A 12,646-nucleotide genomic window follows, 5' to 3' on the forward strand; every position below is an offset into this window, starting at 1 on the left:
TTTGTTCTTTTAGCTGGCCAAAGTTTTATTTTGCGATTTTTAAACGAAAATTTAAATTTCTTCAAACCCTGGCAGCCCGCCCTAAAAATTATTTAAACATTTTGAAATTTTCGGGAATGTCTTTATTTTGTACATGGAAAAGAGAAAGGGGTTGCCGCATGATGTAAATATTTTAAGGACCACCCAAGCACATGTGTACGAGTAGTTTGTTTGACCAAAAGGTGGAATATACTTACTAGCTGAATAACTACTTATTTAGGTGTTTCGTTCCCATATATTTTTTGTACGGATGTACTATACAATTGTATAGTATATGTACAGTTCCATGTATGTATGTATGTGTATGTATTTAACAGCTTAGCGTTTTGCCCTGATTGCCAGCCTTTCGCTCCTGAACCAACCCTGTTAGCTACATTAAATTTTCTCTCTCTCTCGTAACTAATAACCGTTAGTTGCTCTCTGGTACATTGCGCAATAACACTGACCTATGAACTCTACATAGGTTTTAACCTCACTCACACAACTGTAACGCTTGCGTCACTAAGCGACACCTAATGTCAATTTAACAGCGGCGATTTAGGCCTTTATATCATTTGGAAATGCCGTCTTCTCTGTTTGTCTTTCACGTAATAAAAAGAGAACTGGTATGCATATACTACCTCTTGAGATTCTTGGGTTGTAGTGTAAGTAATTACGTAGTGAAATGGTTGTAATTACAAGCCCATTAGTTGTGACGACATAAGCGGGTGGTTGGCTATGCACTACTAGTTACTACACTAAAATGATTTTGAGCATTGGACCCCACCAACTAGGCAGTGTTATAGAATTGATGTATGTATGTACATAAATGTTATTTGAATTCTCGCTTTGAAATGATTGATCCATCGTGTAGTAGGTAAGGCAGAAATTATCATTATGATTATGTTACTCGTATAAACTTAAAAGTGAGCTTAAATGCTACATTGATAAGAAAAAAACATTAACGCCTCCAAAGTTACCTACCCATAGGTATGTCCATTGATAAACCTGCCGCCTTTGATTCAGTGATACACCCTACCTATGCCCATACATACTTGCTTCATTAGGACCATTTGAGGCTATTGTACCCCCAGCTCGATCCTCACGAGGGTCCTTCCATAAGCGATCTCAGCTTGGAAATGCCGCTAGTAAATCAGCAGAAACGGAAGCAGTTGAAAGGACATCTGTAGCACAAAGAGATCCGTGAAAGCCTCTTACATTTACTAGCAGCCAAAAAGAGGTACATACTCCATAGTACGATAACTCTACTCGCTGCCGTAGTGAAGGCACTGTTACTACCACTTTTTAAGACAAGAAAGGTAGTCTGGTGAATACTGCTCGAGTAGCTTTGGACTTATTGAGAATTTTGATAATTTGAAGCTACATGATGCTGCTAGAAGGCATCGTGTCTTGAAGGTACTGTAACAATGGTCTGCGAACTAAGCAGTTACGGGGTTGACAAGAGTTTAAACTCCTACTTCTGCATACAAATGTCAGGCAGGAACCCCACCTTACCAACTGCCCAATCAAGCCTATTGAGATTTGACGAAGCAATTTGTGACAAAAACAGTAGCAAGAAGAACACAAATTAATTTGAAGAAGACTTTTTGGACTAGTAAAGGACGTCTCCATTTTTAAAACCAAAGCAATGCGAATTAGTTACAAAGAGTCTTAGTACAAAAGAGTCTTCATATGTTGGGACACGCATCACTGTGCACAGTTTTGCGCAAAGCCCGCCTAGGAAAGATGCAATTGCCGAAGTTTTTTGGTCTCGATTGTAGTTCCAAATGAGAAGAAGAGGAACTGTGTCTATTTAAGGTCTAGCATTAGCAAACCTAATAATGTCAGCCTTGAAATCGAACGAAGAATAGCTTTTGCAAACAGGTGCTACTTTGGACTTGGTAGACAGTTGAGAAGTGAAGTCCTCCCTCGAGTAGAACATTATGCTCTACAAATCTCTCACCATGCCTGACGAAAAAACATGGACCATATCGAACAAAGATGAAAAGGTTTGGTGGGCTTTGGAGAGAACAATTCTCCGCCTTGTTCGCATAGGTGACGGGTACCACAGAAGATAGAATGACTGAATGTGTGAGCTTTATAATGTCATGGACGACATGGTTAGGCGGAAAATGTACGACGATTTCGCTGGCTAACACTTGCCGTACATATCGATGATGATTCTTCAGATCCTTCACCTAGCAAGCACGCCCACATTTAGTTCCCTTTCGTTAGTATGTGGCTCGGATATTTCTTTAAAGTCACCCAATTTTAGATATTTTGTATTTTTTTTTTAAGTGAAACTTCCTAATCGAGTTCGAAGAGGTTTGCGTTAAATATTTAACGTGACGGTGAAGGTGATATATGGCGAAAGCGGCTGAGATGAACATGTAGGTGAAGATAAAGATGAATGTGAAGATAGGCAATGAAGATGAAGATATAGATGTAGATAAGAAGAAGATGAATATTAAGATGAGAATGAGGATGAACTTGAAGATGAAGGTGAAGATGAAAATAAAGATAAGGATGAAGGTGAAGATGAAGATGAAGGTCAAGGATGATGGTGAAGATAAAGGTGACGTGATCATGAAGGTGAAGATGTAGATGGAAATAAAGATAAGGATAGAGGTGAAGATGAAGATGTAGGTCAAGAATGGTGATGAAGGTAAAGGTGCAATGAACACGAAGGTGAAGATGAAGATGAAAATAAAAGCGTACCCTTACTTACCAAAAATTATCAAAATTTTCAACTTTTCAATTCCATTTCTTAGAAAAAGTTTGGGTATCCAGGTTTGTAGCCCAATCAATTTTCGTACAATAAGGTGCAAGTTTCAAGTCTATAAAATTTACCGTTGATTTTTGGATATATGGAAGAAAATGCAAAAAACCCTTGACAAAAGAATTCTAAGAAATCAACGGTAGTTTTTAGGTACTTGGAACTTGCACTTTAATGTACTGAAATTTAATGAGCTACAAAACTGAATACTCAAAGTTTTTCTAAGGAATCGAATTGAAAAGTTGAAAGTTTTTTTGGTATTTCTCTAATTTTTTCGAGTGCTATATGGAATTAAAAAAAATTGATTCTGCTGGGTTTTGCTGAAGAATGAACTATACTTAAAAATATATATATATTAAAAAAATTGGTATGAAAAATATAAAAAAACGTCAAAATCTCAGTGAATTCATATCTTTGACGCTCTATTTGTTTTAAACTAAAATATACATATTTAACTTAGTGTGCTGAATTAACATAACACAACCATACATACATATATGTGTGTGTACGTAGTATTTGTTGATATCTCGCTAACATTTACACATGCCGTACATATTATGTATGTAAACTTTATTTGTAACACTGCCGGACCATTGCAAGCGTTTCCATTGCAAAGCGTCTGTTATATGGCAGACAAACATCTTTTGTATCCCTTTTTACAAATGGAATTTCCTTGTTTGGACTACCCATGCCATAAAAAAAAACACTTACTTGCACACATACATATGCATGCACCCAATACACATTTTTGTTAAATCTCAATTTGAGATGCGTTTAAAAATCAGTCCTTTTCTCAAATCTCAAACGTTACTTCTCAAAAGCATCACAACTAACCGTTGATAGCGTTCTCAAACTAAAAGGCAAATTTTTAATATGGATGTTTCCTTTATTTTCAAATACAGAAATATCTAACTCTCAACTTTTTCTCAAACTTGAGAGGAGCGGTACCAAATGCAATCCAGTTACTCTCATTAAAATATTTGTATAGTTTTGCCAATGAAGCATGTAAAAGAAACACACAGTTTTTATAGAAACAGTATTTTTTGTTGGATTTATTGCATTTTCAATAGAGCTTAACCCCTTTTATCATACATACACAAAAATAAGTTTTTTTTTTTAAATATAAAAATATTACAAAACAATCAAGCGCAAAATAATATAATCAACAAAGACAGACAAAATGCGAATAACAGTGACCGCGTGGTTGAGCAGCCAATTTGCGATTGATGTAGCAGACTACCGATAGACTTCAACATCTTTGCATTGCTGACACAGATTGAAGGGAACGAAATGCTAAACAAATTTTTCTCAAATGTCTCTCACACCCTTCTTAAGTTGGTAAACAGTATTTGAGACAAATTTGAGAAAATTTTTAGTTTGAAATGATAAACAATGCTAAAAATCGAATCGAGATATACGATTTTGTCAAGTGTTTGAAAACTTTTTTCCAGTGTTTGTTGGGTATATATATTTTTACATACACATATACAGACATATACATATATGTATGTATGTATTAAAGAAAACATGAAAGACACATTGAAAAAATAAAAATAACCAAAACATTCGCAAATGGTGGAAAATAATGCGCATACGCCATGTTGTACCCTGTGCCTTAATGTTAAATACAGAATAACAGAGAGAACGGAACTACATACAGTATTTTGTGTTCATACTAATAGCAGAGAACTGTAAGGGAGCAGGTGTGCTGTAGGGGTAGAAAGGATGTTGTTGTTTGTTTAGAGCACATTGAAGTGACAAAATAATTTATGTACAGCCAGTTGTATGAAGCTTGGAGCGAAGTTGTTTATTATGTGGATATACACACATATGTATGTATGTGGATTTGTGCGTGTATGTGCTCGTACATTTAGTGGAATGTTAATTGGTAGGGATGCTGTTGGGTTGTCTGAATATACGTTGGCGTAGGTTAGGGGTTTGAGTTTAGTGCCTGCTGCTGCTGTTAAAGTTAAAGTTTTCGGAGAGCACACAGATGAAGTGTTGGAATAACAAGTATTTGTTTGGTATAAATAGCATAGGCATTTGGGCGGAGCGCGCACTAATATTTGAAGACTGTGTTGTAGCTGAGCTGTGTGAAAAAGGAAGTGAAAAGCATAAAAAATTATAAAAGAATAAGAAATAATGAGATAAATTTAAGCAAATAAATTATAGTAAAATGAGAAAGTGGGTCTGAAAAATTTAAAAATACAAGATAAGAATATTAAAAGCACCGCTGCGTATATTAAATAAAGTAAAATAACGTGTTAAAGCAATTTGCTGGGAATGCTTTTAACGAGACGCAAATTTTTTTAAGAAAAAAAAAATGCTGCTAAATATACATACCGAACTTATACATATATAAAAGCCTTAAGCTTGATAAAAATTCGTACATACAAACCAAAACGGTATTCAATTTAAGTCACTACGCCTTAACGTAGGCAACCAACCAATAAGCACTAATCACAAGCGCGCAAAGGAAATAAAAAGCAAAGTAATCTCTTGCACATACAGCAGAGCTCAGCATACAAACAACTCTCAGGCGATAACCAAGCAAAATGGAGGGTTACCAGAATATGAGCGAACTGGAAAAGTCGGTAAATATAAGCATTAAAATGGCTTATTTCATTTAAGCTGCGACTTGTACACAACATTAATATTTGCTGGCCTACATTTTTAACTGCTTAAAAGCATTTTAAGTACTAATACATATTATTATGTGCTTTCATTTCTTTTATGCTGCATTTCATACTTTCCTCCTCTGACCTTCCCGAACGTCCCGTAAAACCTGCCGCCTAAATTTTTAATGTCGTCATTGTTGTTGCGACAAATGCCTACAAATTTATTTATACACACAATTGCGCTTACCTGCATCCTTTTGCCATCTACCATTTTATTCATCTTTATACCCTCATATACCACCCTCTTTCCCTTCGTGCCCGGCCCACATCCTCCCTCAAAAGGTCGCTCACGCTGGCACTCAACTCTATACGGTGGCACACAAATTGCACGAAGTCGAAACGACATTGGACCACACAAGCAGCCTAGATGATGTGGATGGCGTTTGTGTCATGGAACTGCTCGAGTCCATGGAGGAGGTCAAGGCGGAATATCATCATCTGGTGCAGAATTTGCGTGAGGTGCACCAGTTGCAGCGTGACGTCACCACATCGATACGCTTTCAGATGCGTAGCATGCAGCAGACATTTGAATCGCTTAAAAAACGCATCGAGCTGCGTGTTACAGAAAATTGAAGTAAATCGAATGATAATGGTGACTGTGTTGGCTGTGGAAGTGCGGTTGAGTAGGCAGAAATTAGGGATATTTTAAGTGTAATTTTTAGGTAAAATTTAAATGTTAATTTCGTGTTTTTAAGGAAGGAGTTATTTTAGGTGCGCTGAATACTTTTGTAGTGCTGAAGTGAGTGATAGTAGCGTGTAATGTTTCGTAAAATGTATAATTCAGTTCTTAGAGCGCGTTTAGAAATCCCTTTATTTAGGCTGACCGCTAATTTATTGACAAAGCATGCATTAGAGGTAGGTACATAGCTGAATTGAAGCTGAATAAGCTTAAATTGTTACTCAGTATTTCATAAAAGATTTTTAAGTTAAGTTTAAAGTAGCTAAATTGAAGCTTTTTGAATGATTTTCATGGAGGATTAATTAAACACTACTGAAATATTTCTGAATAAGGCAATTAAAGTAATTATAAGCTTCATTTGAGTTTTTAATTTAAGCTTATCAATATGTCATAGGCAAACTTCATATTACGAGTTGCTGAATGTCTAATTAAACGCTGAATAATACAATTCGTATAATTTTACGCTTCATTTACGCTTTTATTTTAAGGTTATTATTATTTGGTGCCCGCACTTTTAATTAATAGCTGCTGAATTAGCGCTGAATTGAAAAACTCATATGTTACGCATTGGCGTAATTTTATGCAGGCAGCCAAACTTCAAATTAAGCGCTGCTGAATTGGTGCTGAATAAAACAATTCACCGAATACCATACTTATTTTGTTTTTATTTGGAACTATTTCATGCTTCATAGTTACACGATGAACAAAGAGCTGCGGAATTGTAGCTGAATAAAATAATTTGGTAAATTTTTGAAATTTTAAGCCGCAGCATTGACATTGAATTATGTAGACTACTTTTTAACCTTAGACTGCTTTAGATTTAAACCAATTTTCTTGCTTTCCAAGCAAGCAATGTAAAACTTACCTTAATTAATATATAATGCTATTTTTATGTTATAAACAAAATTTAAGTTAAAAACAGCTGAATTTTACTCTTTAATTATGTGGATACGATGAAGAAAAAAGCTGAATTTGCGCGGAATGAGGTACACAAAGTTGATTTTTCACTGAGAATATATAGTTAATGATCAAACTAAACCAAAAAGTTATAGTATTCGTATTTTAAAACCAAGAATTCAATATGCAACAAATGCATAAATACATACATATGTACATATATTCAGAGTTGAGTTTTTAGCAACTATTTTTTCAATTGACATAGAATTCGCTGAACTAAATCCATTTGCATAAAATTTACGTAAATTTTAGCTTTATCCCAAGGGAACGTTGACCTATTTCAGCTAGATTACTTAAACTACTACTTACAACTGCTTTAAATTAATGTTCGGAATTGCATTACTTATAATTTGTTCTTAATTTAAATAAATAGTACCCAAATACAATTAAACTCTTTGATAGAATTCAAACATATTTTGTATGAATTAATTTTTTAATAAAAGCGCTGCATACTCGTTTAATGGAGCTACATATATCGGCAGAAAATTAAAATTTTTGAGCATTGAAATTGTGAATGCTCGCTGAATTAAGCTTATACGAAGAAAAATATTGATTTTGTTTTAATTTGGAGGCGCTGAATACACCCTCTAGGTATATATTTTTATTTACCTTAAGATGCTCGCTGGGTTTAATTTATTTGAACCGAAACATTGCTGCTTTAATTTTAAAATACTGAATACTCGCTGAATTGATTTCGCTCGCAGTTTTCTTGCTAATTTAATTTTTTCCCAAGTCTAATATTAATTTATTGGTATTAAAGCGCTAATTTAGTAAATTAAAAGCGCTGAATACATGTTAAGCTAAATTTCCTTTGAAAAATAAGAATTTTTAAATTAAAAAATTTTTAATTATCGCTGACTGAAATTTCTTGAGGGCAAAATACTTTTTTTTTAATTTAAAAGCGCTGAGTGCCCGTTGAGTTCAATTTCACACGTTGTGCAATTTTTTACGCAATACGATTTTTTGTAATTCAAAAGCCCTGAATTGAATCTCCATGCTGAAAAACATACTACATAATTGCTAAAAACCTACTGGTGAATGAAAAAATTGTGTAAATATTAAAATTTTGAAATCTTTTTTCCTGAACGGACACTAGGTTGGAAAATGTGATTTACATATGTATATATGTAGGTATGTATGTATATACACTTGTATACATTAACGGTATACGTTTAGTGCGAACATTATTTATTGTTGCTCGACGCATTCATTTGCCTGCAGGATCTCATTCGAACGTCACTTTGAAGGCAGGTAAAATGTTCATACAAATAATATACATACTAGGCATGCACTCAGCTACGTACATACATACATATGTATGTATGTTTAGGCAACCTTGGGCATATGCCATCATATCCTCTTAAAACTGCATACGTCATTGTTTGTTGGCCAAGTAAACTTTGGAACATAAGAATAATGAGGAGAATTTTAGGAGCGATCTACTGAACTGATATTTATGTTCATGACTTTTCTTTTCTGTACTTAAAACGCGCTAGTCATTTTGGTTGAAAATGCTTAAAAAAAATAAAATAAAAATTTAAAATAGATTTTAGGCACCTATTTACTTAAGTACATAATTGATAAGCGAAGCAATTTTAACGACCTCGTCACTAATTAATCTAGCTGCATTTATAGTGAAACTGCAAAAAAAAATATAAAAATATGTACATACGTACTATATATCAAAATATAAGTAATTTCAGACACCGAATCCGAATAATTTTTACATAAGCAATATTTTTGGCACCATTCAATTACTATTTTTTTTTTTATTATTATAAATACATAGCTTTACTTATACATTTTCTATAACCACATTATCGTAAAAATTTAAACATTCAAATTTTTTAAAGAAAATAAAGAAAAGAAAACTAAACGAAATGAACCACAACTAAAAACTAGCAGTGCACAAGTATTTCCTAAAACTCGAAAAACCCATAAGACTTTTAACTTTGCACTGTTAAAATTTAAATTTCTATAAAAAAACACTTTCCGTGTTTTCAGGTTTTCGAGTTTAAGCGATTCATCTAAGTAAAATTAATGAAAAATATACAAAAATTAAGACGTTACTAAAAGCGGGTTTCATTGTTTTTTTATAAAACAGAGTTATAGTAAATAGTGCAGAATAACATAGACATTTAACATTTTTTCGAACAAACTCTGTTTGCCTGCCTTACCTTCGTAAATTAATTTGGGAGATAATTACAAATATATATGTTTGTATGTATACATATTTCGGAACAGTAGCATTTTCTTCCAAAGACTGTTGTATTATGTAAGTTTGTTTCATTTGATTATATAATATACTTATACCGTAATATGTTTAAGAACACTCAATTAAAAGCATAAATAAATCAATAAATGATATAAAAACGAACACAGCTTGCTTCTTTCTCACACTTAGAGTTTCCCTAACTAATTTATAACAAATTTTAAGATTTTTGAATTTTTTTAAATAAAAAAAGTGCGTAGATCCCACACGCGACTAAGGTGAAACTTCCTCTTCCTGTTACCCATATTATTTGAGTATTTTTCTTCATGGAAAGAGCAATTATTTTGATCGTGTCCATTTCTTTAACTTCAAATTTACCTTTATCTTTTACTGTATCTGTATCTTTACGTTAATCTTAATCTTAACATTAACAATAATCTTAATCATAACATTAACATTAATCTTAATCTTATTCTTTACGTGCATCATAATCTTAATCTTAACCCAGTTTGCAATTGACGTCCCTATTGGTGATTTAAACGTATTAATTTTCAGATCAAATATTTAAACTGTATTTACGTAAATACCCAATGTCGGCTATTTACGAGAGACTAATTGAAAGATCTGCTAACGAGGAGGTCTTAGCGTTATGCTGTTCGCTTTTTAGTCACATTTTTTTTGTTTAATCAAAAAACCTACATATTTTTCTTGGTAAAACAATAAAAACTAAATTTGATTAAAAATATTTTGTTTAAGACAAAAAAACAAACAATTAAAAAAAATATATAAGATCGACAAAATTAAATGAAATAAAAAAAATTATTTGTCTTTTTTAAAACAATGACATCTAAAAAATAAAAGAAAATGAAATGAACCAAATAATAAAAAATTTAATTTAAATTTTTATTGAGCTGAGGCCGTTTTTTGTGAAAACTTTATCGTGGACAAAAACAACATCAGTTTATAAATGACTTCTTCATCGAGTTCACTGGGATTCGAACCAGCGACTCCAGCTTACAAAGAATAAAAAACCAAGAAAAAAAAGACGCTGTGCTAGGACTCGAACTCTCTCGATTGGAACGCCTGTGCTTTGCCCACTCGGCCAGTGCGACTATTGGAGCGACGCGAGCTAAATGATATACAAGAACTTTCTCTCAAAATAGCTTTTCACCACGAGTAATGTATGAGAAAGCTTTTTTTCTAAGACTATTGTGCTAGAATAACAAAAATCTTTCGGACCATCTTGCTATCTGTATTTCATTTGTCTTACGAAAGACTTTTTACTATTTTAGCCAGAATTTGCCCTGTTGATCTCAATCATGAAAGAAGTTTCACTTAAAAAATTTTTGAATAGAGCTTTTTTTTATCACGAATACAACAAATTTTAGTTTGCACATCTTGTGCTTGGATGTATCTGAACGCGTCGGCTATTTTCGTTGAACTTCATCAACCACAAGGTAGAAGGTTTTTTCGTTAGTTTATGACGATAGAACAATTTACACAAGCATTCGGTTGTGGTTGGAGAGAAGATAAGATTGGATTAATTTATATAAAATTAAATTAAAATTACATTGCTACATCATTGCCCATGATTCCACTGTGGCCCTATACTCCTGGTAGTGCGAGGAGTGCTGCTCTGTTGTCATTTTTTATGTAGATGTATTCGCCACACTCTCTATGTACTGCGTCAGACATAGTTTAATGGCATGCGTCTCGCCCTGAAAGACCGAGTAAGTATCAATGTATCAAATGTGGCTATACTTCCGGGGTTTTGGTCGTTCATTGCCCCAGTTTGATGTGTTAGGCAAAGAGGCTTTGGCAGGCACAGGTCCTCAAAGCAAATGCGCAGTCCTTCCTCTTGTAATAACTATTTGTTGAGGGTGGAAGCCCTGCAAACCAAAGTTCCAGAAATCTTAAGGAAATCGTTAGGAGTATCTCATTTCTGTAACGATTTTTTTACGAATTTTCAAAGAAAATTATATGAAGTGGTTGACACGAACTCGTAAAGAAATTTCTGTACGAAAAATAAAGAAAATTCTGGAAAAATTCTGAAAGATATTCTTCACATAGCACCATTATTTTCGGTGCTTCGGAGATTTTCTTCCGAAATTTCGTAAAAGAATGGAAGTGTGCGTAATTTATTTAATTTTAGAAAATTCGACAAAAAATCGAATTAAATCTTAAAGAATTCTTTAAAATTTCATTACAATGCAGAATACTCTGAAAGAATGGTTTGCAGGGAGGGTATATGTACACACACACATAAACCTCTCGTTCTCCACATTGTCCGTTGAGGTAAGTTACAACGTATAGATGAGGCAGGCCTAGAATGTCTCGACAGCTAGTGATGTCCACGCAGGCTGGTCGTTGGGGAGATGCTGTCGTACATACACCTTACCAACTTAAGTCGGATGGCTTAGTGTAACCCCCTTAGTTTAAGGTATGTCTAGATGGAAAGCTTTGGCTTTCTGAACGACTTTATCAAATCGGCGACCATGGGACCAAGGGAAGTGTATGTCTTCTTGTTGAAGGAATGGTTCTCGTTCTCGTAATTTATCCCTTTCTTTTTCTGGTAAAAAATCACTAAATTGCCGTTTTAGGGTAAAAAAAGACAGAGTAGATCGTCAATACGATGAACCATAATAGAGGGACGAAAGCTCTATGCTACGAACTTCCTTCGTAGCCAGGTATCTGGCTCGTTGCTGTCGTAGAGTGGATTTAATGGTGTTGGCTTTATCTTTTATTCTTTCTATCCAGCGCTGGATACAAGAGTCTATTAGAGAGTTTTCCGAAAGAGTGTTTTCGAAAACACTATATACGTCCAGGATGCAACGCACCCGTAAGTACGCCAAGCTTCTTGAAATCCAATCTTGGAAGTGTTAGAATATAGTTGCTGGTCCTGTAATGTGTCAACATTTCCCACAAGGATTTCTCCTTCGAGATGTCACTTCTTTCTTAAGAAGCTTCTCTTCAATTGCTTTGTGTTCTTGCTCCCAGCAATTAGCGACTCGTCTATTAACGCAGAGCTCATGTCCCCTATGTATGTATGAATTGTGGAACACGAAGCGAGTAAACCATTATAGCCAGTGCTGCATTAATTTCTTCCCATGAAAATACATACATACGCGGGAGCTTTAAGAAGTTAGTGCCGCAGCATAAATTTCAGTCTAGAAAATTATGCAATAGTCCGGAGGCTTATATGGCTGTTCAAGCCAAAACTTTAAGACAAAACACAGCAGCTTGTATCCCTTTACACATTTTAGATTCGTTCGTAAATTACTCTGGCTAAATTGCTGTCCTTTTATTTATAGCCTCTCCGCCAAGTT

At 34.1% G+C, this 12,646-nt stretch overlaps 1 protein-coding gene across 1 annotated transcript; it reads left to right on the forward strand.

The window, feature by feature from the left end:
• The first annotated feature begins 4,723 nt into the window (after nucleotides 1–4,723).
• Nucleotides 4,724–9,445, forward strand: LOC118748905. The gene is made up of 2 exons (XM_036483646.1): nucleotides 4,724–5,388; nucleotides 5,755–9,445. Exons 1-2 carry the CDS (start codon nucleotides 5,350–5,352, stop codon nucleotides 6,043–6,045), a joined length of 330 nt encoding a protein of 109 aa, XP_036339539.1. The 5' UTR covers nucleotides 4,724–5,349; the 3' UTR covers nucleotides 6,046–9,445.
• Nucleotides 9,446–12,646: the final 3,201 nt, after the last annotated feature.

Source organism: Rhagoletis pomonella, unplaced genomic scaffold (assembly GCF_013731165.1).
Source record: "Rhagoletis pomonella isolate Grant_MI unplaced genomic scaffold, Rhpom_1.0 Rhpom_scaffold_00013, whole genome shotgun sequence".
Taxonomy (NCBI): Eukaryota; Metazoa; Arthropoda; class Insecta; order Diptera; family Tephritidae; genus Rhagoletis; species Rhagoletis pomonella.